A 26202-nucleotide genomic window follows, 5' to 3' on the forward strand; every position below is an offset into this window, starting at 1 on the left:
GGAGTCCACCCCTGCCTCCCTCCAGGTGGCCTGGCTGGTCCCTCGCCATGCTCCTTTCTGCTTCAGACAGAGAAAGGGCTGCCATGGCCTTTCTTGGAGGCCACACCAGGGCAGGGAGGTGACCATGGGGCCCAGGCCGACGCACCTCTGAGCATCCAGGAGCCCCAGGAGAGGTGGCAGGACCCTCACCTCCTTCCCCAAACAAAACAAACAAGCAGATAACACCATCCGGTTCTGCTTTTTATTGGTGTGTCGGTGTGTATACAGCAAGTCCTAGCGGGAACACTAGGGGGTGAAGCCCAGGAGGGCGACCTCCCCACCCTCCCCACACACACACATCCTCTCTGCCAGGCCAGGTCCTCAGTGAACCTGGGCCAGGTTGTGTTTCTTGTACAACAGCGCCCGCCTCTTCTCTCGCTCGCGCACGAAGGCGCGCAAGCGCGCAGTTGGGAAGGTCACGGCCGCCGGCTGGAAGCCGGCAGGGCCCTCCTCCGTTAGCCACGGGCACTGCAAGCAGCTGGACGCGCAAGGCCGGCCCCTGGAGGGAGGGCAAAGGTGTCGGCTGCGCTCTCGGAGCTGGGGCCCGTTGGGGAAGGGAGGCCGCAAGTGGGACAGGCAGGCCGGGACAGGTGGAGGGGGTTGGACTGCCTTACCACGGGTGAACGCACAAAGCGCTCCGGAGAAAACCCACGGCGCCGCCGGACAGCCCCGCATAGCAGCGACTCAAACGGACTAGCCCCTTGCGAAGGCTTTTCTGCATGTCACGTGTCCCTTCACTGCTCACGGGGTACTCCGCGCTCAACCTACGCGCGCGGGGGTCAGGGGACTCAGGTCACCGTCGGGTGGGCGTGCGGGGGCACCCTCGATGGATGGGGCGGCACGGGGATCTGAGATCATCCTCACACGTATGGGAAGACACGAGACCTGAGGTCGCCCTCGGACGGAAGCCCCACGGGGGCTCCGGGGGCACCCTGGATGGATCCCCAGTCTCCCGCCGCTGCGCTTGGGGGACTCACATGATGAAGGCTGTCACGCCTATGGCCCAGATGTCTGTCTGCGGGACGGCACCCTGACCCTCCAGGAGCTCAGGAGCTGGGGGCGGACACAAGAGAGCGCACAGGGGAGAGGCTGGGTGTGTGCGGTGCAATGGGGAGGCAGCCAGGACCGGGGGCGGGGCTTCTTCCGGGCCCACCCTTCCCCCCCAGGTCAGGTTGGCGCCTGCTCCCTGCGCACCCATGGTCTCCACGTAGTCTTTGAATCTCTCGGAGGGCTGGACCCTCTCCTGGGCGAGGTTTTGGGCGTTGCCCAGGTCGACGACCTTGAGTAAGTTGTACTCGGTGACGATCATGTTCTCGGACCTGAGGTCCAAATGCAGAATGCGCTGGGCGTGCAGGTACTGGGCGGCGCTCAGCATCTGCCACAGGTAGTCCTTCACTTCCGATTCCGAGTAGCAGGCCCTGGGGGGCGCACGGGGAGGGGGCTCGGCTCCATCCACGGCAGAGGGAGCGCGGGGATACTGGGCCTTTTTGTGGGCTGGGGAGGGTCTGCTTAGCTCCCAGACCGGGGCTGACCGGTGGAGGCGGGGCTGGGAGGTGGGCGGGGAGGTGTGAGCTGGTCCGCACCGCGAGCCAACTCTTCCCCCGGGCGCAAGTACCGCCCCGCCCGGGCCCCGCCTTCAGGCCGGGCCTCACCTCTCCGCTAGGCAGGGCAGCAGCTCGGGTCCCGAGCACAGCTCCAAGATGAGAACCAGGTGCCGGGGGCTGAGGTAGGCGGCGTGTAGCTGGGCCAGGTGCGGGTGACGCAGGCTCTTGAGGGCTTCGTATTCGCGCAGCACGGCAGTCCTGTCCTCGGGGCGGTAGGGCACGATCTTCGCGGCCAGCGCGCGTCCGCTGGCCTTCTCCCGGCACTGCCGCACCACGCTGAAGCGGCCCCTGGGAGAGGAAGCCCCGGCCGGGCTCGTGAAGACTCCCTAACGCGCGCCCTTCTTCCCGGGGTCAGAAGAGCCAACCCAGCGAGCCTTGGGGAGGAGGGCGCAGATGCTCCGCTCCAAGCTTGTGTGGATGTGAGGAGTGGGGAGGGAGGCTGGGGTGGGGGCGGGGAGCCGGCAAAGCCAGTGGGCGACGGGCTGTGGCACCTTCGAATCTGCGTCTGGAAGGCGAAGGTCTGCGTGCTGGGGAGGGGCTGCGCTGGCGGCAGGACACGGCTCTCTTCCTCCGAGGCTGTGGGGGACGAGCCAGTGACCGGGAGGCACCCCTACAGGCCAGGTCCCCCCAGCATGGTCTCCCATACCCGTTCCCAGGCCTCCCAACCCCCACACTTTGATCTCACTTCCCTTGGGCCATTTGGGGGCAGGGGCCTACCAGTTAGGACAAGCCATCCCAGTCGGTGCTTGTGACCAATGAGGTCGCAGGGCACCCCCCTACCGCCGCCCCCCAGGCCTTGCAGAGCGGCTCACCCAGGTGGCTGGGCCCTCCCAGGAGGACCTCCTCTGAGGGGCTGCTGTAGGGTCCCATGCCTGCCTTGCTGACACAGGCCGTCCGGAAAGTGTACATGCCACCCCTGGAAAGCTTGGTGGCGAGGTGGCAGCAGTCAAAGACGTCAGAAGCCAGTGTGCTCCAGCTGCCGCCTGGGCCACACAGGGGTGGGTGAGGGACAGCCAGAGTCTGGGGGCGAGAGACCCTTCCCCAAGGGAGCACAGAGGGGCACCCCCTGCCAACCCCAGGGCTGCCTCGGGAGGGCTCCTACCTTCCAGGCTGCACTGCACAATGTATGTCACAGGCCCGTAGGACTCCACAGGCTTCCAGACCAGCAGCACCCCGTCGGCATACACCTCCCCGATGTCCGGGCGTGGAGAAGACGAGGGGCGCTCTGCGGGCCCATGGTCCACAGTCTGAAGGGGGCTCCCCATGACTCCCCACCACCGTGTGGAGCCCAGCCAGCCCTGCCTCACCCTCCTGCACCTGCTGCCAGGTCCCTGAGCCCACCATCCCCTGGCCCCATTCATGCAGGTCCCCTTCCAGCACCCACTGCTAAAGGGGCCCAGTGCCTCCTCTGGTGGAGGCCTCGGTTGGTGTCTGCCCCACCAGGCTCCCCTCCCACCAGGGTAGCTCAGCAGCCCCACAGAGTGGCCCTAACTGATGGCCCTCCGCCAGCTGCAGAATCCCATCAGAGGGGCCTGTCCCAGACACTCAGCTTCATCCAGCAGCCTTGAAGGACACTGGGTGGTAGGCCACTGTGGGAATCAAGCTAGTCCCACAGCCCCTGTTCTGCCTCCTCTGCTCCCCCTCCTGGGGGTCCCAGTCTGCAGGGAAGACCTAGGGCTTCTGCAACCCCAGCGGGGATGACCGGAGGGTAGGCATCCCATTCTGTGGGCCTCCTCAGTGAAGGAGACCTGCAGGAACCAACTCACCAAGTGACAGGTGGTCTCCAGGTTCTCCAGAAGCCCCCCATCGGGGTCAGTCCCTGCCCCATCCCCGCAGAGGGATCTGGTGCAGTCCACTCACCTGCCTTCCGGAGGACAGCCGTGGTGGCCACTGTCCCCAGCGTGTTGCTCACACTGCACGTGTACACCCCCAGGTCCTCGGCCTTCACCACCAGGATGGTCAGAAGCTGGAAGTTCTTGAGTGTGGAGGAGATGAGGATGTGGCTGGTGCTCTCCAGGGTTGCCCCATCTGCAGCAGGACAGAGCAGGCCTGGGGAGCGGCTCAAAGAGGCACCCTGCCTTGAGACCCCTGCCCTCTTGGGGCCCGTCTCTCTCCATATGATGAGAGCAGTGCCCCTAAGGAATACCCCTGCCTTCCTGCCCCCCAGCCGCAGAACACCTCCTTACCTTTGGTCCAGGTGGCCTGTACAGCTGGCTGGGCCGACACTTGGCAGGCCAGAGTCACAGACTGGCCCAGGACCACTGTTTCGTCTGCAAGCTCCCTTAAAAATGATGGCGCTAGGGCATGGGAAAGGAGGCAGGCAGGCTTTCAAAAGTGATCCCCAGCCCGAGAATACACCCTGGACCCCCGAGAGGGGGATCCTGGGGAAGCCCATGTCTGCTCAGCTCATCTTCAACTAGCACCTCTCCTCCAGGAAGTCCTCCAGGACTCCCCCAATGCTGGGCACTGCAACTGCTCGAGCCACAGTAATCTAGTTTCCAGCCCCTGTGGATGTCAGCTTGCCCCCTCTACCGGTCTGGGCCCAGGAAGGGGTTGCCTTCCCCCACAATCAGATCCCCTAGGCTGCAGTATGGCTCAGCTCCTGGGAAGGGCACCCACCTCGGTCCCTATTCTTCAGGCCCAACCGGAAGGAAGCCAGGCCTGCCTTCTTCCTGGGGGGGCTCTCTTTCTCCAGACCTGCAGGGAGGAAGAGGCCTCTGGAAGTCACCTGAGGAGCCCAGCTCCCTTGGGAGCACAGGAGGAAGACCTCAGAGCCATGCACTGTGGGATTCCCACGTGGCAGAAGATCCCAGAGGCTTTTGTGGCAAAGGAGCTCATCTGTGGCAGAGACCACCCCCTCTTGACCCATCAGGATCAGTTATCTTGCAAGGGCCCCAGGGGCAGCGACGGGTCAGGCAGGGCTGTCATGCTTGGATCCTCTCCATAGAGGGATCTCCAAGCCTCCTGAGGTCCCCGCACTGGGCTTCAGATGCCACTTGGGGAGAGGGTGAGGCCACGTGGGTGACCTCTGGAACAGCAGCCCCTGTGTGTTGCAAGGGGAGGCGGGACCCTGGAGCAGAGGGGCCCTTGTGTCACCCCAGCCCCTCTGAGCAAGGGAGGTGAGGTGCCCCTGCTAGGGCGGAGGGCAGTGGGTGAGGGTGTGGGAGTCACCTTCAGGCCTGCCCTTCAGCAGGCGGGAGATGTGGGCCACGGAGGCCCTCACCCTCCGGCGCAGACCCAGCTCCACGGGTTCCTCCAGCAGCGTGTGCCTCCCTGGGAAGTGGAAGAGGCCACCCGAGGGGTGTGACCACTTGCGCTTCCTACTGCCCACAGTCTCCCTGAGCAGGGTCTCCATGTCCTCTGGCTCCTCTGTGATCTGCAAGCTGGCCGGTGGGCCCAGTGCACCCGGCCAAGGCCACCCAGCCTCTGGGAACTCCGCCAGCTCCTCCCCGGCCTCAGACTCAGGGGACGGTGGGGGCTCTGGCTGCACAGGCTTGGGGACTTTCCTGAAGATCATGAACTCGAAGGGCAGATACTTGATGTCGTAGAGGTCAGACAGGTTGAGATAGGCAGGCTCCACCTCTGAGATGTCCAGGGACACCGTGTCGGCCCCTTCCGAGTCCCCAGACAGGTCTCGGATCTGTACCAGGGACACCTGGGAGCCTCCACCGAAGTCCTCCCATGTGCTCAGCTCCGGGGAGGCCCTTAGGGCTGTCCCACTGCCCTCAGGAGGGGGTGCCGCGCTGGCCTGGGGTGCCGGGCTCTGGGCCCCAGCATCGTCGTGCTCCTCAGAGGACTGAGAGGTGGCCCAGGCCATCCTGGCCCACAGGGGGCCCTGCCCCAGCATGCCCCCCGCGTCCCCGCCAAAGGCAAAGGTGCCATAGCCTGCCACTCCTGCATAGCCCCCACGGTGCGCCCCCACGGAGAACTTCCGTGTGGTGGCCTGCTCCTGAGGCCGCTGTGGGCTGGGCTCGACTTCTGATGCGTCCTCCAGCTCCACGGCCAGGCCCTCCGCATCCTGTAAGGGGCCAGGCTCCGTGCCCACTGGGGAGGCCAGTGCTGGGGCGCTAGGAAGACTCAGCCTCCCAGGGAGAGGAGTGTGCTCTGGTCCCTTCTTAGAGCCTGGCTGGGGGCTTTCTTGGGCTGGGGAGACGGGGGCTGTTAGCTCCCCAGAGAGGAAGGAGCTCAAGTGTGCCAAGTCACCCGTGCACTGCTTTGAAGGGAAGGAGCCAGAAGGTTGTGGTGTAACAGTCTTATGGGGGCCACAGCCTTCCAAGGGATGAAAGGAAGGGGCGGGCTGCCCCCCACAGCTGTCCTGACAGGACCCCTCTTGCCGAGTGGACCCCAGGTCGCCACCGACGGACTTTAACAGTCGTGGCCCCTGCTGGGATCCCTCCAGATGCTCCATCTCCCTGGCGCAGGTGACCCCTCCTGGCCAGCCCTCCCCTGAGCCCGCCTGGAGGCCCGAGAGGGCCGGGCCAGGGCACTGCCCTCCGCCACAGGCCTCCGTGGAGGAGCTTGCGGCGTGTGGCTGGTCAAGCTCCAGGGAGCGGCTGCGGCCGGGAGCCCCGCGGGCGCTGGAGCCCGGCAGCCGCAGGGCGGTCTCGAAGGAGGGCGCTTTGGCCATCAGGGCGGCCTGCTCTTCCCGGGCGGCCTCCTCCTCCAGCGCGCGGTGCTCCAGCAGCGGCTCGCGCAGGCCGGGCAGGGCGCAGGCGAAGTAGCCGCCCTGAAGCAAGTGTCGCCGCCGGGCCGGGTGTCGCCGGCCGCCGGAGGCGGGGCCTCCGCGCTCCGGGCCCTCGCCCGCCTGCTGGTAGAAGAGGCTGCGGACCACGCTGTGCCGGGGCACGCAGCCCGGGGCGCCCACGGGCGGCGTGCGCGGAGGCGCGGCCGCAGCGGGCCCGCAAGCCTCCGTCTCTTCCGGGAGGCTGGCGGACGGGCGCAGGAAGCCGCGCGGGTGCAGCAGCGGCGAGTGCGTCACCGGAGATGGCGGCAGCGACCTGGCCCGGGCGAAGGGGGCCAGCTCGTTGTCAGACGAAGAGGACGAGCTGCTGGACGAGGCGCTGGCGTCGCCGCGCAGGTGCCGGGCCACCCCGAGGGACGGGCTGTCGGGCGGGCCCTGGAGCAGCTCGGGAATGGAGCGCATCACCAGGATGGACTTGTAGCTCATCAGGGAGCGCTGGGGGAGGGTGCAAGGGATAGGGGGGCGTCAGCCGCGTGACCGCGCCTTCCCGTTCCTGGTGCGCCCAGAGGGGCACCCAGGGGCTGGGGCGCGCGCCAAGCTCCTCGTACCGCCCCTGCCTTTGCTGGGACGTCGCAGGTGCCTCCGCCTCGACCCGCCCCGACCGGATGGCCCAGAGAGCGCACACGCCAGCGAAGGGTGAACAAGGCTTCTCGTTTCCCAGGCCCGCCGGGACGCACGGCCATTCCTTGGAGCCAGGATTCTCTGGCGGGCCTCCAGGCCCCTCCTTGCCTCTAACCCCGCCTCGCGGTTCCCGTCCCCTTCCCCCCAACCCCACCCTCACCCCGCCCCCGCCCCGCCCCACCACTCCCGGAGGCTGGCCGCTCACCTGCCAGCGGCTGCGGGCCAGCAGGAACTTGAGCTGCTTGGTGTTGATGAAGTGGGCCTCCTCCGCGGGCACAGACCTCTGAGGGGGCCCAGGTGAGAAGGGCCGTGAGGGGAGACCCTGGTGCACCCAATGGCCCACGCAGGCCTCCGTTTCTCTCCCTGGGCAGGCCTGCTGGGGCTCAGCCTACTCACCTGGAACCAGGGGTGGGCGAGGCACTTGGCTGCACTGGGCCGAGCCCTAGGAGGACAGGAAGGCCAGGGGTCAGGCAGAGAGGGTCAGCTGCAGGCTCAGGCCTCGGGGAACCCCGAGTGGGGGAAGGGCTGTGCACTCACTCAGGAGCCCTCTGCAGGGCAGCCTTGATGAAGTTCCGGGCATCATCACTGAGGTGGGCAGCTGCCGGGCTGCTCCAGGACACCCGCCCCTCCAGAATGTTCAGGAGGGTGGCTCGGTCACTCTCACCAGCGAATGGGGATGAGCAGGTCAGGCTAAAAGCACAGACACGCCTTGCCTTCAGGTGTGACCTAGTCTTCTGGATCCATAGGGGGCAGGTGGCCAGGACAAGGGAGCCCCCAGCCTTGCCTGGGGACAGTCACAGTGCCACTGCCATTCAGCCCTGAGAATCCCCACAATGGTCTGAGATCCGCCCAGAGATCCAGGTTCAGCCTGGGACATGGATCAAGGGTCAGCCTAGCTTGGGATCCAGGTGCCATCTACACTGGCAGCATCCCCAGGGCAGCAGTAACTGTTATGAGGGGACTTCCACAAACTACCCAGACCCTTTAGGGACACAGTGCACTGCTTTGCCCACTGACTAGGCAGAGCTCCTCTGGGACAGGGTGTGTACGAGGAGAGCTCAGCAGGAACCACTTATCAGTTGGCTGACCACTGGTTCCCATAATAGCTGCCCTTTGGGTCCTGGGTCTTTTTCTGGGGAGGAGCCAGTAGTGCTCACGGCCTCCCATGGGCCTGATGCGGGGGCTGGGAGAGCGCTGGAGCTGGCTTTGGAGGAAGAGGTGGTGGACAGAGGCAGGGGGCTGCTCACCTGAGGTAGGAGATGACCCCCATGGCCCTGCAGGAACAAAACCACAAAGGATGTGCTCAGGGTTGTGGGGTGCAGGGGCAGGAGGAGAGGGCAGGGAGCGTGTGTGGGGGACCTGCTGGCCTGAGAGCTCACCAGATGTCGGAGGCTTCGCTCACAGGGGTCTGCTCAATGATCTCTGGGGACACAAATTCTGGGGAGCCGTACTTGCTGTACTGTGGCTCTCCTGGGGTGATTTTTTGGGCAAAGCCAAAGTCGCAGATTTTAATGTCTTCCCGAGCAGGGTGCACCATCAGGATGTTGGGGGGCTGTTAGGGAGAGTCAGGGAGGGGTGAGGCCATGGCCAGGGAGGTGACAGGGAGCACTCAGGGCTGTGATGGGACCCCACAGTGTGGAACTGTGGGCTGTCCTGGGGGGATTTCAGCTCCATTTGGGGACATGCTCCAATTTATCCCAGCTGCACCCTGCCAGAAAGAGCTCCCCATCCCCAGAGGCAACAGGTGCTAACGGAATCTAGAGGAGGTCGGCCTGACTACCTGCCCCCCCCTCCCTGCCACCCCCGCAGCCAGCAGGCTCCAGGCTCCCACCTGTCCTCCCAGGTCCCTGGGGACCCCAAGGGGGCCACATACCTTTATGTCCAGGTGGAGAACACTCTGGCTATGCAGGTATTGCAGCCCCTCAACCAGCTGCTGGACGTAGACCTTGACCTACAGCCAAGGCCAGGGCTCAGGTGGGAGCCATCCCCCATGTCCTCCTCTACTTCCTTGCCTGTCCCGCTCCCACCTGCAAAGCCTCCTCTTCCCTCCAGCTCTGAGCTTGGGATGGTCCCACGGGGCAGCTGTGTGCACAGCCTCCCAGATCCCCCTGGTCCCCAAGGCCAGAGGATTCCTCCAGCCCAGCCATGGATCAGCCTGGCCACAGCAGGAAGCACTGTGTCTCAAGCCCAGGATAGGACAGCCTCAGGCGAGGTAGGGTCTGGGAGGGCCCATCAGGGAGGGGGAGGATATGGGAGGGCTTGGGGAGAGCTCCTGAGGAGCTGCCACACCCCAGGAGCCCTGGGGCACCTCAGAAGCTCTCTGAGCTGGGGAGTGCTGGGGGCCTGTGCTGGCATGGGGAGCAGGAGGCAGCTGGTCACCTCAGCCTCTGTCACCACATTCTTCTTGAACAGACGGTCTAGTAGCTCCTCTGACGAGCATCTGGGGCTCAGATCAAGGAAAGCTCTGGCGTCTGGAACCCACCCAGCCCCACACACCTTTGGCAAGTCTTTTCTTGGGGTGGGGGTAGGGATGGGGGCCATGCTGGGGAGGCAGGGGCTCCAGTTGAGGAGGGCAGGAGGGACAGGGATCCCGAGAAGAGGGGCTGACATCCGTGGGCGGCAGCAGCAGAGTAGGAGGGGAGCGCATAGCGCATGTGGCCCTCCCTGGAGCCTGGATGGGCAGCCCAAGGACCCTTTAGGGCATTAGGGCTGAGGGCAACCACTCAAGTGGGACTTCCCTGCTAGAGAGGCCACGTGGAGCATGACAGGAGCCCACCGAAGGCATGTGCTGGACCCTGTGGACACAGCCCTGCCCACATTCCGGGCCCACGGAACCATATCTGCCAGGAAGGTGCCGGGTGCAGAGACACCAGAACAACAGGAGGGGGTGAGGGGTGGGGGGGGAGGGGTGGTGGCTCAAACCCCTGGCTGCCCAGGGCGCGTTCTCTCCGCATTCCCCGGCTGAGGGCGGGATACAGCTCCAGCACAAGGATCAGGGTCTTCCGGGTCTCAAACTGGTCCAGCAGCCCGGTGACCAGAGGGTGGCTCAGCGTGGCCAGGATGTCCCGTTCGCGATACGCCTGTGTGCGCGTCCTGCTCCGCAGGGGGATGAACTTGGCTGCGCAGAACATCTGGTTTCCCTTGTGTTGCACCCTCTTCACGAAGCCGAACACGCCCCTGGGAGGAGGGGAACCACGCTGGGCACCGGTGCCAGGCTCCCAGGATTCAGGGCTGGAGGAGTCCTCCAGGGAAGGTGGCTTCTCGGGGCGGTGCTTCTGGGAAGCCTGGGCTCCCGGGGCGGGGACTCGGGGTAGGGACTCCAGGAGGCGGGACTGTGGGCGGGGACTCGGGGGTAGGGACTCGGGGAGGCAGGGCTGAGGGGCCGAGACTCCGGGTAGGGACTCCGAGAGGCGGGGCTGAGAGTCGGGAACTAGAAGGGTAGGGACTCCGGGAGGCGGGTCTGGGGGGGATCTAAGACTCGGGGGTAGGGACTCCGGGAGGCGGGTTTGGGGGGTGCTAAGACTTGGGGGTAGGGTCTCCAGGAGGCGAAGCTGGGCGCACGGACTCAGGGTAGTGATTCCGGGAGGCGGGGTTGGGGCGGGGACTCGGGGTAGAGACTCCGGGAGGCGGGTCTTGGGGGCTAAGACTTGGGGGTAGGGATTCCAGGAGGCGAGGCTGGGGCACAGACTCAGGGTAGGAACTCTGGGAGGCGGGGCCGGGGCGGGGACTCGGGGTAGTGATTATGGGAGGCGGGGCTGGGGTGGGGACTCGGGGAGGTGGGACTGAGGGGCGGGGTGTCAGGGAGGCAGGGCTGAGGGGCGGGGTATCAGGGAGAGACTCCGGGAGTCGGGGCTGGGGCGGGGTCTGAGGGAGGGACTCTGGGAGGCGGGGATGGGGGCGGGGACTCGGGGTAGGGACTCCGAGAGGCGGGGATGGGGCGCGGCTTCCAGGGGGAGGCAGGGGCGCCTGGGGCTGGCTTTCTGGACCATACCTTCCAATTTCCTCCTTGACCTCGTAGAAAGAGTGCAGTTTCCTTCGATAACTTTGCTTCTCCGACTCCAGCTCGCCGTCTCCTGCAAAGAGCGGGAAGCCTTTGGTTTTGGTTTTGGTAAAGATGGCCATCTCCCCTTGTGCTGGAGCCTGTGAGAGGCCACCCACCCACCCTGTGCCCGCGAGCAGCAGACACTCCGGTTCTGGGAGGGACGCCCGACTCACCCCCGTGGACTACCAGCTCTGCTTTACATAGCACCTGGCCGCCAGCGTTGCGGGCCATGCATGTGTAGACACCGGCATCGTGCTGGGTCACGTCCCTCAGCACCAGGGAGTAGGTGGTCCCGTCCTGCTGCTGGCTCAGCCGGGCGCCGTCCAACAGCTTGGCATCGTCCTGGGGGCATGGAAGGGTGGGGCGGCCATCAGCCCACCCTGGGTCCCCTGCAAGTCAGCCTGTCCCGCCCTCATGAGTGTCTTGCCGTCAGATGGGAATGCCACACAGTCCCCAAGCCCAGCCCCCCACACAGCACCTGTCCCTACCCGGTACCAGGTCACCATGGGCTGCGGGTTGCCCTCAATGACCGCCTGGAACTGGGCTGTGCTGCCCCTCTGTGCCTGCACATCTTCGATGGTGACCTGCATGGACGGGGGCCCTGGAGTGCAGGAGGAAGCCTGTGAGGGGGGGGGCAAGCTGTGCTTCTCGCCCTGCCCATGATGGCCCCTCCAGCATGGAATCATCAAGCTGGCGCTTGCAGTCACAGACCCCTCATGGACCAGCGTTGATCCTGGGCCTGTCCTGACACCCCAGGTGGGCAGCCAGGCCCTGAGATAGTCCCCCCGGGAACAGAGCCCACCTGCCCCCTAAATGAGGAGAAACCCCTCCTGACTTTGCCCAGGCCCCGATGGCCAGGAAGTGCTTCCTTCTGTCTAACCTCTGTCCTGCTTAGACCTTCGCTGTCCACCCCTGCTGGGGAGAGTGGCACTCAACATCTGTTTCCCTACTGTCAGCACCCCAGGGGGAGAGACCTCACCCCTCCCATGGATGTACCTCCCAGCAAATGCAGGGAAAGGGGCAGTGAGGCCTCTGGCCACAGCAAGGCTGGGACAGGCCAGGTGGCTTCACAGGTTCCTCTGCACACGTGTTCCCCCAGTCCAGGGCATGGGGAGCACAGGTGTAACTTACTTGTAGCAGCCGCATCGCTGGCCTGGTACACGTATGTCCTGTGGGTGGTCTCCATGAACACTTGGCTGTGGATGTCCCATAGCGGCACCGCACCTGCCCCTGGCCAGGCTGTGCCTTCCATCCTGTGGTCATGGAGCTGAATGACAGTCTGCCCTTCTCCTACCCTTCTGGAGTGCAGGCGGCCAAGCCTCACCGTAAGATGGGGGCATCGTCCCGCCTCCCCCTCCCTGGACTGCAGCAGACATTTTGGGAGGGAATGTGCACAGAGGGGACCCAGCCCTGGGCGATGAGAGGGTTCCACCAATACCCCTCACTCTGAGGGCGACCTCTCCTCTCTGCTCTGCCCTGGGATGTCCCCCCAAAATCTGCCCTAACCCAGCATGCCAGGGAGGTTACCGGATGGGCACGACACGGCCCTGGTCCTCAGTGTGGGCTCCCAAGTCCCGCTCCTGGCCCTGCTTGGGGAGAGGCTGTGGCACCTTCTGGGGCTCAACTGGTAGGAAACAAAGGGTGTAGTGAGTGATTGGGATGCAGCTGGGACTGTCCCCCACAATGGGCCCCATGTCGTCCTCCAGGCCCAGAGGGTGGGAGCACAAGGCAGAGCAGGGACTTCAGGGATGCAGGGGCCTCTGGGTTAAGAACCACCAGGGAACACCCACTTCTGAAGCCTGGGGCTCCCTGCAGAGCCCAGACCCCAAGGCACCCTTCTTCCCTAGCTCCTAGCCTGGGCCACCAGCCCTAGGGCTCCCCTCACCAGCCACTCTGCAGGGCCCTGGACACCCAGGTGCAGCAGCTTCTGGAGGGAGAGAACTCAAGGCAATATCCCTGGGGGACTCATCAGTCTGGGGTGGTGGGGGGTCTGCCCCCCCTCCCTCCTGTCCTCCTCCTCCCCCCTCCTCTTCTCTCACTTCTCCCCTCCTCCTCCTCTGTCTCCCTTCCCCCCTCCTCCTCTCTCTCGTCCCCCTCCTCCTGCCTCCTCCCCCCTTCTCCTCTTTCTCTTCTCCCCTCCTCCTGCCTCCTCTTCCTGACCTACCCAGAAGCATAGGGGACCCAGCTGTCTGCCCAGGGCTGACCAGGACAGATATACTCAGGAAGAACCCCCCAGCACCCACTTCCCTGCCTAGTCTCACCAACGGGGAGACTGAGGCTAAGTGCATGGAGCCATTGGGATGTCAGGGTCCACAGGGCTCTACCCACTTGCCCACACAGGATGGATACCTGGGGTGGCTGAGGCTGGGGCCAGCACAGGCGGGACTCTGAGAGCAGGTGGCGCTTGCCAATCAGCCTGAGGCCACTGGGCCTCATCAGATGCAGCTGCAGCCTCTGTGCCTGGGGGTTGGGGGCCAGCCTCCTGGAATTTGGGTGGCCCCCCACGGCCAGGGCTGGGGCCAGCATGGTCCCCTGTGGAGGATCCTGGAGACTCAGGGCACACTGTGACTTCCTGGTCTGCTGGTTCCAGGGCAACTGGGGGAGGGACTGCAGCATCTGTGGCAGAGGCAGGTCAGCGTGTCGGGGGTGAGAGGTGGCCTGGAACCCGGGAAAAGGCTCCAGAAGCCTTGTCCCAGTCCTCAGAGACTCTCCTTCCCACCTGCCTGCACCACCCACCCACTCGAGGCAGTGGACTCAGGACCTGCAGGAGCATACAGGCTCCTCTGGGGACAGGTGGGCCTGGACACCTACCCTCTGTCCTGGCTTGCCCTCAGTCTCAGTTCACCCCTTCCCTTCCCCCTGGGATGAGCTACCCCCTACCCCATGGCCCACTCCAGATCCCAGAGTACTGGGCCACCCAAGCTGGGGAGGACCCAGCCCCATGCTCTAGGGTAGCCTGGGGACAGCCTGATGCAGTCAGGGACCAGGGACTCCTTCCTGCCCTCCCAGGCTAGCCCCCGCTCCCTGCCTTGGACTTGCAGCATGGCCCCACTCAGGCCACCGCACCCCAAGGGCTCCTACCCCAGGTCCTCATACAGCCCCCGAAGGAATGCTCAGACTGTCCCACGTGTGGGCTCCCTGTCCCCAGATCCTGAAACGTTTTCCTCTTCTACCCGGAGGCCAGTTCGCAGAGCCACACCACAGCCTCACACATGCCTGGGATGCCCACCACTCCATTCCCAGCAGGTCCCCTGCCTGGAGCTCTCCCCTGCCCCAGACCACCTCTTTTGCTGGTCTTCTGTACCCTCAGACCCTCTAGGACAGAGATATACCTGGGCAGGCTGCTGTCTGTCTGCCCTCCATGGCACTGGGGCACCCATCCTGCCCTTACCCCATCCAAGAACATGAGCATACCCCTGACACGGCACACCCTCCCTGTCAATCTCACCAATGGCCCCCATTGCGCAGGGGGCAGGAAGTCCTGCTCAGCCCCCAGCAGGCGGAAAGACCACTATGGGCCGTCCTGATCCCAGTATATGCACCTGTGACCGGCCACACAGCCCCCATGAACAAGCCAGGCCAGCGAACCATCACGCCTCCACCCAGGGACCCCAAGAATGGGCCAGAACCCACAGGCGGATGCTGGGTGCCAACCCAGGGCCCTCCCCAACAAAACGCCGGAGCCACCAGACAGAGAAGCAAGAGAGCAGAGCAGGGGAACTGCAGGGAACCCGTTTATTATCACTGGGGGTCACACACAGACCCTGGTCCACCCTGCAGAGAGGCCCAGGAGTTCCTGCAGGGCTGAGCCCTACACAGGCCTCCCAGAGCCAGAGAGAAATGTTCATAGTGAAGATGTAGCTGGGGAGCCCCCCGGTGAGTGGAAGACTGAGACCCCGGCCTGGAGCAGACACGGCAGCCTAGAGCACCTGGCAGCCTGGCCTTGTGAACAGGGGAGGACAGATGCAGAGTCCCTGACCCAGAGCTGCAGTCTGTGAGTCCCTCCAGCCTTCTGGACTTTCTGAGATGCGAGGTCTGTGCACGGTGTCTTTGCTGGACCAGGCCCCCTGAGGTAGCAAGTGCCTGGAGTGAGAGGGGTGGGCAGGCTCCAGCCCTGAGTTCTTGGAGACTTAGGGAGAGGCCCAGAGCACATGTGTCCATGGAGTGCTGGTTTCCACCATGCACCCCCAGGGCTCAGCGGCCAGGCACCTGCTGGTCACGGCCTCAGCCCTGGGAGGGGCCAGGGGTCTTGTCCCCATCCGGGCTGATGTGCAGGGTGACGGTCTCGCCCACCGTCCCAAAGCTGACCGTCTGGGTGCTAACCTCCGTTTTGAAGCTGCTCTGGCCATTGTCTGCAGACCTCTGGACCTGGATGCAGAAGGACGGCTTCCAGGATGCAGTGCTCCCAGCCTGGGCCTCCTGCATACAGAAGGAGACACCTGCGGGGCCGAGGACCTGAGGCCCCAAGGGAGACACCTCCCAGTGACTGAAAAAGCTGGGTGGGCTTTGAGGACCCAGGGGACGCCCCACGTTGAGCAGGACGGGTTGCCCCACGGTAGGCTCGCTGATCTCTCTCTGGAGCACAGAGACCTCACAGGGTGGATCGTCAGAAGGATTGGGCACAGGGCCATGGCAGCCGAAGGTCTCCCCCTCCTGGGGCACGTAATCCTCCAGGTCAGCCAGCGTCAGCACTCGGCCATTGTGAATGAGGACCTTGGGGTCACGGTCCCAAAGGCCATTGGCACCCAGGTTCTCCTCCATCAGGATGCCACCTCCACCCTCCACCTCCTCCATGGGGATTTCCTCTTCAGCCGCCTGGGGAAGGAACGGCTCAGGGGCCTCCTCTGGCCCCGTGTCCATGCAGAAGATGAGAGGCTCTCTAGTGCTGACCATGGCCCTGTCCTGGGCCTGGGGCTCCTGAGCCAGTAGGTTGTTGTTGGAGTTGTTTGCATTGGGGTCTCCTATGGGGGTCCCACCAGGCAGCGTGAAGAGAAGCCCTGCCGAGCTGTCAGGTGCCTCTCTGGCGGGGGATGCACCCCTGGAACCTGTCTTCTTCACCCTGACTTCGATGGTCTCCTCAACCTCTACCCACTTGGGCTGCGGCCTCGTGCCCTGGGGCAGGGCCGGCATGTGGGACTCAGGCTCCGTCACATACAGTGTGGGTACAGTAGGCCTCCAGCCTGGATCCACCTCAGGCCTGCGGGGCTGGCTGGCCCCCAGTGAGTACAGCAGCTCGGGGGCCAATGGGCCTGGCCTGGGCGGGCTGGCAGTGCGGCGGGATGGTGAGCGGGAGGGGGACTTGTTGGGGGACCGGCGCCGGCCACGGGGACTCTTCACCACGGTGGTGATGGTCTCCTCTCTGCAGGGAGAGGGCCAAGAGAAGATGTGCACAGAGACCTATAGCCTTGCCCGGCGCCCGCGCCATCAGCACATGCAGGGGCCATGTGAGTGACCAGATCAGTGTAGCGAGCAAGTCACACTGCGCAAACCCATTCCTCCATGTGTACTTGAGCCCACCCTCGGGAGCCCCTATCCAGAGAACCTATGAAACAAAGCACAAAGCCTCATCTGGCCAACCTCAGGCTCTAGTGTGCAGATCTCAAAACAAGAATTGAGGCTACAGGGGAGGACCATGCCACATCACAGGGCACCTCCAACCCACATCAGGTTTGGTTCACAGTGTTTCCACGTGTGTCTCCTCTGTTTATGGCCATCTTTGTTTGGAGATGCCAGTGCTCCTTGCAGAGCTGATGGACAGGGAAGCAGGCACACAACTGTGTGCCCTTCCTTGTCTATCCCATGAGTGCTTTGTGCTTCGTATGATGGGGAGCAGGAGCCTCAATGGTCCTCAGCGGGAGATAGGTTTGCAACTGATTCTAGGTCCAGGAGGGTTGTCAGAGCCCTGATCTACTGCATGTGCTCCTGATCTGTTCGTCCGGGGTTGTGAAGCCCAGAAAACACCTGGCTCTGGGTGTGGCTTGGCCATCACGGGCTGTGTGATGTCAGACAAGCACTTCCTCTTGCTGGGTCCCTCCCACCTAAATGGGAGTGGGCAGGAAGCAGGAGAGGAGGTAGAATGCAAGACCAGTTGCATGTGGGTGAACATCAGGCACTGGCCAGGGACTCTGAAGCAGCCTTGGGGGATGGGTTTGACCTCCTTTTGCAAGTGTGGACCACAAGGCTGAGAAGGCTGGACTCCTGCCCAGGGCCAAGATTCAGAAGTCCACCAGTCAGCCCCGGTACCCCTCTGCCACACAGGACCCCTGACCTTGCTGGGTGCTGTGGGTAAAATGAGTATCAGGCAGTATCAGGGAACAGGGATGTGCTGATTAACACACCGGCCCTGGGGAATTCACAACTCTCCTGGGACCTTGGACCTGAATTTTCTCTTGGGCTCAGGCGCACGTGTGCTGACAGCTCAATGCTGTTGCCACCTGCCTGCTATGACTAAGGCAAGCTCATGCTCTTTCTCCATCTCATTCAGCTTTTGTCCAACTCAGGGCTCCACCCAGGAGAAGATTCTCCCAGGGATGGGCCCAGAGATGTATGCTACCTCTTGAAGTGCACAGCAATTATAGGTCCTGCCTGCTCAGCCCTCAGCTGGTAAGAAGGAAATGCTACACCCCCACTTAATTGATGGAGAAACTGAGCCTTGGAGGTGTGGCCTCTTCCAAAGTCACAGGACTACCTTCCTGCCTCATGCCCAGGCTCGGGAGCACTAGGTTTGTCCCTGGGTTGGAGCTTGCCCAAACATCAGGGGAACCTGGGCCAGGCCCATCTGTTGGCCTCATTCCTCTTCAGTTCACCAAGGCAGGACAGTCAGTCACATGGGTAGTGGTGTCATGCCTCCTAAATGCCTTCCTGTGTTGGGCTCACTGCATCCATGAAGGCATGTAGACATTCTGTACTGAGGCTCCCAGGGCAGCAGGTGGGACTGCCAGGTGACAGGGGTCTCTCTCCAAGCCCTGATTCCTCCCCGTGTCAAGTCCCCACTCTGGTGTGTCCTTGCGGGAGACGCTTGGCACAATTCCTCCAGCTAAGTTCCTCCAGCAACACCGGGTGTGTGTTGCTACCTCCCTAAGCCTGGAATAGACTAGGCTTCAAGATACCTCTTGAGTCACCTAGTCCAGCTGCCCAGGTTCTAGTCCTCTCTGAAGTCCTACTGATGGGGCAGCCTGGCCCTGTCTTTGTTTCTCCATTTTGTTATCTGTAAGATGTAAATAATAGAAATTCTCCCTTCACAGGTGAAAGGGGGCGTTAGTCTATGTATAGCTCTGGCACAACCGCATACCTCCAGGGATGCTTACTACTGCCACATGTATTGTGGGCAGCAATGTGCTTTGGTGGAAGGAGGATGTTGAGGAAGGGTTAAGCCAGGATCTGACCAAATGTCTGGTGATATGATTCCCCAAAACTTGGCTAAATGCAGGCCCCTTTAGGAGTTCATAGGCCCACAAAGAACCAACTGGAGCTTCCCAGTCAACTGGTCTTAGACCAGTCTTTTTGCCTCCTGGGTTTTCCAAGCTTTTACACCATCCCCACCTGCACACACCTCCTACTGGAACATCCAGGTCAAAACCAACTCTGTCTTTTGTGGGCTTATTCAGCTCCAGACCTCTTTTATTTAAGTAGCAGCAACCCCAGACATGAGGGCACCCAACAAAATAGACAGGGTGGTGGGCGTGGCACCGGGTAAATGGTTTATCTCCTGGTTTTCTGTCATGAACCAACCTGAGCAAGCCTCTTCCCTGAACCTGAATTTTCCCATCTCCCTAATGCTAGGGTTGGGCTTAGAGATCTTTGCGGGACCTAGAGCTGTGCTGCCCACCAGGATTACGCTATTTTAATTAAATACAAGTTAATGAGAGTACAATCTAGAATTCAATTCTTCAGTTGCATTTGACACATTTTAAATACTTAGTAGCCACATGTGGCTGGTGGCTGTTCTTGTAGTGCACATCATAAATAGAATATTTCCAACAGGACAGAAAGCTCTATTAGACAAAAATGCCCTAGATCCTAGGATCTGAGGGGTAAAAATCCTCCCTCTAACCCACCATGGGAAGCAGTTCTTGGTACCAGCTCCAAATTAACTGATGTGATTCTGGGTCCAAGCCCTAGGTGAGCCACTGTGAAGTACACAGTAAGTTTACCCTGTGGAAGCATTGGAACCATAGAGGCCCTGGAAGAGAGAGCTTTGAACTGTGAAGGTAGCCAAGGCCCCACGGGAAGGTGCATCCCCTCAGGGGTATCTGCAAATTACTGGCAGCCTGCATGGTGAGCAAAGGCCATGTGGGCAGGCAGTTAGACAAGCAGGTGGCCAGGCCACACGGACAAGGTACAGGTGGGTTAGTGGGCATGCAGGGGCACTGCAGTCAGAAGGAAGGTTAGGAACACGCCTGCACTTACATGATGACGGTTTTCTTGGGGACTTTAGTCTCCTGCTCAGTGACTACAAAGAAAACAGTCGGAATAGCGAGGGTTACAGATTAGCCAGTGCTTGGATGCTGAACCATTTGAGTGGCATGGCAGTGCAATAATCTTCTTGGCTTCAGAGCACTGTATCCAAGCCCTGCCTGATCTGCCTGTGGTAGGTTGGAGCCTCAGTTCTGTCCTCTTTAACATGGAGATGACAGTGCCTGCTCTGAGTGGCTGGGGGATGAGTGTGTGTGACCTCAGAGTGTTCCACATGAGGAAATGAGGGTCTTGCAGGGACTGCAGGAAGAGCAGGGTCCCCATCTGGGCTGCCCAGGCAGAAGTCCCAGCTCCTTCTTCAGCACACGTGCCCAGGGAGCCCTGTGAACTTGCCAAACTGGAGGTTCCACTTCTCAGAAAGAAACTGAAGGCTGGGGTAGGGGAAGGAAAGGCCCATGGGAGCCAAACTAGGACTGCGATGGCTGGTGCCTAATTTATAAGAAATCCTAATGGCCAAAAGCATCTCTCCAGGGGAAAGGGACACTGGAGTCCTAAAGATGGCACATCTGAGCTCTGTACCACGAGGCCATGGAAATCCCATCAGGAGCAACCAGAGACACCTGGACAGAGTCCTGAGCTCTGAGTGAGCAGGGAAACCTAGATCTCTCCATAAAAGCTTCCCATAAACTTAACTGCCTTGATTGTCCTATCTTTCCATCTTCCTGGAAACAGCAGATGGAGGGCCTAAGTCCTAGAGACAGGATAGGATTCATCTGGGATCAGGCAGCACCTGTTCTCACCCATTCTGAGGCCTCTTCCTCTGCAGCTTCTAGGCAGGGTCCAGCCTGCCATGGAGATACCCCTCCCAGCCACACCCTGCTGGACAGCAGGCAGTCCAGCAGATACCAGTACCCTCAGATCTCAAAAGTAACTCTTACCATCCTGGGGACAAAGCAGAGTGGAATGCTCAGAAAAATCAAGTGGCATGGCCTGTAGCACACAGTGCTCTGGCTTCTGGTGTGTGGGATTTTAGGCTTTGCCGAAGTCTCATAGAGAAAGGGTTTCCCTTAAGTGACCAAGAGTATTTTAAACTTGTCTCCAATTGTGTTCATGTGAATTAAAGATACCAGCTCTGTCTGTAAGGCCCTTGGAAGCCTCATTTACTTGTGTATGTATGTGCACGTGTGTTTGTGCCAGCTGCCTCCTGGAGAGAGAAGCCCCCTGGGAGAGAGAATGAGATCCAGACAAAATGCCTTGTGTGTCTAGATTAAGTTGGACCCAGAGAGATCCACTTTGCCACCTGTAGGCCAGACCCTGTGTGCAGAGCAGTAGGAAAACCCAGAACTCCTTCCCTCACCCTCCTTCGATTGAAGTCCCATCCTGCTGCTCTGGGGAGTGGTGGTCAGGGAATGTCTTGGCTGCTACATTCCTGGTGCCTTTGTTCCTGATCTGACCTGCCACCTGATGGTTTCTAAGCCCTGGTGGATACTGGCAGCAATCAGAGGGGGTGCAGCTGTGCGAAGCGGGGCTCCTGGCCCAGTGCAGCTCCAAAAGCGAGGGGGCAGCACCCACCCCACAAGGCCAGCTGGGGCTATTCTGGCTGTGGAGCCACCAGGTTAAAGATGAAGCGGCAGGATAGGGTTAGGAAGCAGGAGGTAGCAGGCTCCAACTTCTGGGTCTGTGAGGACTGGCCGCCTTGGATGTGAGGTACCATGTTCCTGGTATTGGAGGGCTGCCCCTCTTCCAGACTTCACAGCCATGAGACGTTGACAGAAAGGGACCCATCATGACAATGAAGTGAATGTCTCTGTAGGACGCGCTTGTTGCCAGCCCGAGAAGGAGTGCTGAAATCCTTGCTCAGCACCTCCCCAACATAAGACACCATACTGCAGGAAGTGAAGGTGCCTGCAGACACCATAGGGCCCTCTGCAAGGCAGGAACATGGACCCTTGCCCACTCTGTGATGATGGCTGTGAGGTCGAGCTCCAGATGCCAGGTAGGCTGACTCCAGGAGGGTCCAGATAGGGTCCCCTGGACATTGTGCCCCAGGATGGACTAGATCCATTACCCCCAGGCATCACAGAAGCCAACACTCAGGACTTGGAAGGACATGTATTCCAGCCTGTCCTACTGTGAAAGCTACGGCTCCACCAGGTGTCAGTCCAGCCTCTGCCGACATAACTCTGGTGACAGGAGGCTCTCCAACTGACAAGGTAGCCCCTTCTAGGTGGGGCAACCCAGACTGGAAGAAGCTGTCCCTGGGCTGCAGCCTGCCCTGTGAGCACCATAGGACTGCTCTCTGACTGAGCAAGCCTGGGGCAGATGCCAGCTGCCCCACTTCCCATCCTGGCCATCGTTAGTCTGGGCACAGCTAGAACCCTGGACTCAGGTGTGAGTGGAGGCCTGAGCAGCTAGCTCTCCACCCCTCATCCAGGAACACATCTCCCCTCAGTGACATCCATCCCGGGACCCCAGACACCACCCCAGGCCAGGCTAGGGAGGCAGAGCCATGGCACTCTGCTTTTTCCCATGAACAACCCAACCCAGTGTGGAGGTACCAGGCCCCTGACATCACTCCCTCTCCTGGGAACCAAACTGGGACCCAGCAGCTGGTGCTCTGCTCTCAGCACGCTTCCCACAGAGCCATCCTCCTCAACATTCCTGCTGCCTATTACGACGCCTGGCTGGCCACTGCCCCACAGCCTGCTGGGCAAGGCCTAGCCTTTCTACATACTCATTACAGCCCAGGAATGGTAAGGCAGACGCAGGCCTCCCCCACCCCCAGGGCTGCCCTCCAGCCTTGCTGAAGCTCTGGCCTCAAGGCTCACCTCAAGCTGTCCCAGTAGAGGGCTGGAAACCAGCCCTTACCCCAGGGTCTCTGCATCCCCATCTCTCCCACCCAGACTCCTCCTCGGCCCTTACCACCCTTTCTCCAGGAAACACACCCTGATTGGAAAGGCTGGCAACCAACCTGGCACCACAGTAGCACTTACCTTCCACAGTGGCAAGTTGCTCCCTGCGAAGCTGCTCCCGGGCCCGCACAGCAGGGCTCTGCATGCACAGCTCTACCCCGCCCCTTGCAGAGCCCAGCCGGTTCACCAACTGCAGGACGGATGGCAGGAGCCTGCTTAGAGCCAGTGAAACCCTTGGGACCGTCGGGGCCATCTCTAACATAGGGGAGGCCCTCCCTGGCTGTGTCCCAGAGCCAGAGAGCCTGCCACAGAGAAAGGGCCCCCACACAGACCTAGCACTGCCCAGGGGTTTCCTCGGTGGTGGGGACACTATCTGTATAGCTCGGTGTGGTGGCCGTGTGGGCCCTGAGCACTGGAAACGGAACCAAGTCTTTACCTAGAGCTAACGTACTCAAACTGCATGTGTGGCTAGCAGTCACTGAATTAAACCATGTGAATCCAGAGCTAACTCCAGTCTGTGTGCCTCCCCAGGAGCTGCAGTGGGGGACAGCCCCCACCTGGTCCCACCAAGGCTACCAGCAGCAGCCACAGAGAGGAGGTTCACAGCCAGCAAGAGCCACAGCCTGCAAATACCTTATACAGAATACCACTGGCCTTGCAGGTGAACAGGTGGTTTTGGGAGAGAAGATGTCACTCAGAGCTCCCATCCAGGTCCCTGTCCTTGCCATGGACACTGGGTGATGGGCTGGGGGTCCCAACCCCATTAGGGGACATTGGGTGATGGTGGGCCTGCGATTCTCTCCCGCATCAGGGATACTGAGTGATCACAGATCTGGAGTCCTCTCCCTCATCGGGGACACTGTGTGATGGTAGGTCTGGGGTCTCTTCCTTCATTGGAGACACTGAGTGATGGTAGTTCTGGGGTTCCTTCCTCATCGGGGACACCAGGTGATGGTGGGTCTGGGGTCCCCTAACTCATCAGGGACACTGGGTGATGTAGGTTTGAAGACCCCCCTCATTGGGAAGACTGAGTGATGGTAGGTCTGGGGTCCCTCCTTTATCAGGGAGTCTGAGTGATGGTAGGTCTGGGATGCCTCCTTCATTGGGGACACTGGGTGATGATGGGTCTGGGATCCCTACACTCATCGGGGACACTGGGTGATGGTAGGTCTGGGGTCCCTCCTTTATCAGGGAGTCTGGGTGATGGTAGGTCTGGAGTCCCTTCCTCATCATGTACACCAGGTGATGGTGGGTCCGGAGTCCCCTCCCTCATTAGGGATACTGGGTAATTGTAGGTCTGGGGTCCATCCTTCATTGGGGACACCAGGTGATGATGGGTCTGGGGTCCCTCCCTCATCAGGGATACCAGATGATGGTAGGTCTTGGGTCCCTCCCTCACTGGGGACACTGATGGTGGGCCTGGGGTTCCCTCCATTGGGGACATGGGGTGATGGTGGGTCTGGGGTCCCTCCTTCACTGGGGACACTGGGTGATCACAGGTCTGGGGTCCCTCCCTCATCAGGGACACTGGGTGACAGTGGGCCAGAAGTACCCTCCCTCATTATGATGCAGGGACCCTGGGTGATGGTGAGCCCTGAGGTAGGTCCCCTGTGTCTGCCATCTCACCTCGCACTCGTAATGGCCCAGGTCATCCTTGCTGGCCGCCAGGATCTCCAGCACCAGCAGACCACTTCGGGGCTCACTCAGGGTTCGGTACTTGGTGCTGGGTGTCAGCAGGGCCCCGTCCTTGTACCACCTGCAGCCAACCCCAGGGAGTAAGAAGAGCCTCCCCACCTTCTTCCACTCAAGACCCTCCTCTCGCCCACCCTGCAGGACCAGGCTTCCATCCAGAGCCCACATGCTCCTGACACCACCCCCCAACCCTCAGAGGGGGCTGCCCTTCCTGGGGCAGGAGCCATGTTCAGAATCTGCCCAAGCCCACACAGTGACCACGCTGCCTACCTCCCCTCCTGTACCCCGGATGCAAGCCTCCCAGCCCACCTGATCTGAGGGTGTGGGGCGCCTTCGACAGTGCAGGTGACCTGCACGTCCTCTCCCTCCACAAAAGGAATGGCCTGGACCTTCTTCACGAACCGTGGGGGTACTGTGGTGTCACAGAGCAAGCCAAGGGAAAGAGATACAGAGAGACCCCATGACAGAGCAGGACCCTACCCCCACCCGCAGGCCTGCACCCCCCATGGGCCACCGAGGTGTAGTGGAGTCCAGATGCTGTCTCCTCCAGCCTCCCTCCTGGGGCGGGCTCACCTTGCACCAGGATTTTGCCCAGTGTGCTAGCATTGCCGGCAGTGCTGGCCGCAAAGCACATGTACTGGCCCGAATCCATGCCGGTCAGGTTGTCCAGGATAAGGGCACAGGAGCCGTCAGGGTCTTCGATGAGGATGTGGTGTGGATCCACCTCCACTGGCTTCCCATCTGCAAAGGAAGGCAGTGCCGTCACAGAAGGGACCCTGCCGGGGACAGGAGGCTGGCCTGCCTGGGGGTCACAGTCATGGGGCAGTGCTGGGGGGCCACCCCTGGACCTCAGACCCCTGGTGGGGAGCCCCGCTGGCCACACTGACCCAGAGCCCCATCCCCTTCCCCAGACCTCTGCCCACCATGTGGCCGTAGAAAGTAGGCTCACAGCTGGAGGCGGGGTGCAGGCAAAGGGACCAGACACCACAGAGGACACACAGAACCTCGGTCACCTGGCCACTGCAGACACTCAGATACTGCTCGTGTCTCTCACCACCAAACATCTCCAGCCAAAAAACAGTTCTCTCCTGGGTGGTGGGCAGGCAGACGAGTGTCTTCCCTGGGAAGAACCCTGTCCTCCACAGATACCTAGACTTTACAGGTGGACACCTTCCCACAGCCCTGTCTGTGCCAAATGCAGCTGCTCCATTACAATGGTCCCCAAGCCATGTCCCGACTCACAGAACCCTTGGCATGCACTTTCTTTCAAGGGACCCTGTTTCAGGAGAGCGTGAGCAGGCATGCTGGCAGCCTCATGGAAGCCCAGCATCTCCTGAAACTCGTGGTTCCTCTCCTGTGGGGCAACCCACCATCTGCAGGGGACACCTCACCCCGAACATGTGGACAGGGGTGTTCTGCTTTCTCTGAGACCAACCCTGCAACCCCAAGGTCTTGCGTTTTCTGTCTGCCTCTGGCTGGCTCGTGGGTTTGTAAGTAGGGAAACACTTCAGCAACGAGGAAGGGACACCCATCACGGACATGGTATTACAGGAAAAAAAGGAGGTAAATAAGCAGAAGGCCCCATGGGCCAGGTAACAGGACATGCGTGGGTCCCTGGGACTCAGTGACAGACTTGCTGACCACACCGCGGAGTCCGCTGGGCAGTAAACCCCACTTCCCGTTGCTGCCTGTGGATGGAGGAAGTGTGGCAGGTGGCTGCAGTCTGGGTACCAAGAAGTGGGCTTAAGGACAGTTTTGTGGATGGTGCCCTGGTGGACACGCTCTCTCCTCAGAACACACCCAAGGTTGGCTGGCTTCCTGACAAATCCCAGAGCCCATGCTGGGTGAAAACAGAGAGCTGTCCCCAACCCCGCTGGGCAGTGGACAGGATGGCCAGCACCTGGGTGAAAGGCCAGGCACCAAAAGCAAGGGAAGGATTCCTTCGGATGACTGGAAATCCCAGAGAGAGGCTCTGGGCCAGCAGACATCCATCCAATGGCTCACAACCTTGCGTGGGAACCCCAGAGAGAGGATCTGGGCCAGAAGACACCCCATCCAACAGGTCACCACCTTGCATGAGAACCCCAGGGAGAGGGTCTGGGCCAGAAGACACCCCATCCGACGGCTCACCACCTT

The 26202-nt window shown here is 61.6% G+C and overlaps 1 protein-coding gene across 32 annotated transcripts in view; it reads right to left on the minus strand.

Annotated features, from left to right (window-relative positions):
• Positions 1-227: 227 nt before the first annotated feature.
• OBSCN (obscurin, cytoskeletal calmodulin and titin-interacting RhoGEF) overlaps positions 228-26202 on the minus strand; it is a 146109-nt gene continuing 120134 nt past the window's right edge. For 28 of the 32 annotated variants that reach the window (XM_047729435.1, XM_047729436.1, XM_047729456.1 and 25 more), the window contains 30 exons: positions 24640-24807; positions 24376-24478; positions 24001-24130; positions 22456-22564; positions 13397-13663; positions 12575-12671; positions 12179-12300; positions 11536-11648; positions 11221-11389; positions 10997-11078; positions 9982-10182; positions 9385-9445; positions 8879-8956; positions 8385-8557; positions 8253-8279; positions 7543-7695; positions 7402-7447; positions 7211-7288; positions 4815-6819; positions 4263-4340; positions 3830-3940; positions 3504-3671; positions 2746-2868; positions 2456-2626; positions 2135-2219; positions 1692-1931; positions 1234-1457; positions 1017-1092; positions 654-803; positions 228-538 (listed from right to left, as the gene is read on the minus strand). In XM_047729435.1, coding sequence (XP_047585391.1) covers positions 361-538; positions 654-803; positions 1017-1092; positions 1234-1457; positions 1692-1931; positions 2135-2219; positions 2456-2626; positions 2746-2868; positions 3504-3671; positions 3830-3940; positions 4263-4340; positions 4815-6819; positions 7211-7288; positions 7402-7447; positions 7543-7695; positions 8253-8279; positions 8385-8557; positions 8879-8956; positions 9385-9445; positions 9982-10182; positions 10997-11078; positions 11221-11389; positions 11536-11648; positions 12179-12300; positions 12575-12671; positions 13397-13663; positions 22456-22564; positions 24001-24130; positions 24376-24478; positions 24640-24807 — 5786 coding nt within the window. In that variant the 3' untranslated portion in view covers positions 228-360. Of the gene's footprint in view, positions 539-653; positions 804-1016; positions 1093-1233; positions 1458-1691; positions 1932-2134; positions 2220-2455; positions 2627-2745; positions 2869-3503; positions 3672-3829; positions 3941-4262; positions 4341-4814; positions 6820-7210; positions 7289-7401; positions 7448-7542; positions 7696-8252; positions 8280-8384; positions 8558-8878; positions 8957-9384; positions 9446-9981; positions 10183-10996; positions 11079-11220; positions 11390-11535; positions 11649-12178; positions 12301-12574; positions 12672-13396; positions 13664-14768; positions 16407-19456; positions 19500-22455; positions 22565-24000; positions 24131-24375; positions 24479-24639; positions 24808-26202 lie in introns of those variants that run through there. The other 4 variants (XM_047729457.1, XM_047729454.1, XM_047729453.1 and 1 more) reach the window with 2 other exon arrangements.

Source organism: Lutra lutra, chromosome 5 (assembly GCF_902655055.1).
Source record: "Lutra lutra chromosome 5, mLutLut1.2, whole genome shotgun sequence".
In the NCBI taxonomy this organism is placed as follows: domain Eukaryota; kingdom Metazoa; phylum Chordata; class Mammalia; order Carnivora; family Mustelidae; genus Lutra; species Lutra lutra.